The 418-nt window shown below is 55.7% G+C and overlaps 1 protein-coding gene across 1 annotated transcript in view; it reads right to left on the bottom strand.

The window, feature by feature from the left end:
* The window catches only part of LOC119591659 (glutamate receptor-like), a 665-nt gene extending 308 nt beyond the window's left edge, over nucleotides 1–357 (bottom strand). Inside the window, exon 1 of the mRNA XM_037940413.1 lies at nucleotides 97–357. Coding sequence (XP_037796341.1) covers nucleotides 97–331 — 235 coding nt within the window. The 5' untranslated portion in view covers nucleotides 332–357. The remainder of the gene's footprint in view (nucleotides 1–96) is intronic.
* Nucleotides 358–418: the final 61 nt, after the last annotated feature.

Below are 418 nucleotides of genomic sequence, written 5' to 3' on the forward strand. Positions count from 1 at the left end.
GAGAGAGATTGTATGTTACATATGCACGCACACAGTCACACACACTTGCACGGGCACAACTATACTGTGAAGCCAAACGAGTCTAGTTCACGATACCCGACATCGGCCGTATGAGAGCGAGGTACTGAGGGAGAGGTCGTGGCTTGGACATAATCATGACGATGGGTTCCGAGAGATAGATCCTCGTGTAGTCCACCACCTGACGGCGGCCCCACATCCACGAGAGCACCATGGAGAAGTCGGCCTTGTGGTGCTGGAGTGTCCCCACGACGCCCGTCCAGTTCCCCGTCGGCGTCGAGGTGCCCCACTGGTTGTCCCACGGGACTCGCATCTCGTACCTGCGGTGCACAGGAGCGAGGGAAGCCTACCGGGTAATGCTGCTACATCTGTATGGATATTTTGACATTTATCTGTGCAT

Source organism: Penaeus monodon, chromosome 29 (assembly GCF_015228065.2).
Source record: "Penaeus monodon isolate SGIC_2016 chromosome 29, NSTDA_Pmon_1, whole genome shotgun sequence".
NCBI classification, from domain to species: domain Eukaryota; kingdom Metazoa; phylum Arthropoda; class Malacostraca; order Decapoda; family Penaeidae; genus Penaeus; species Penaeus monodon.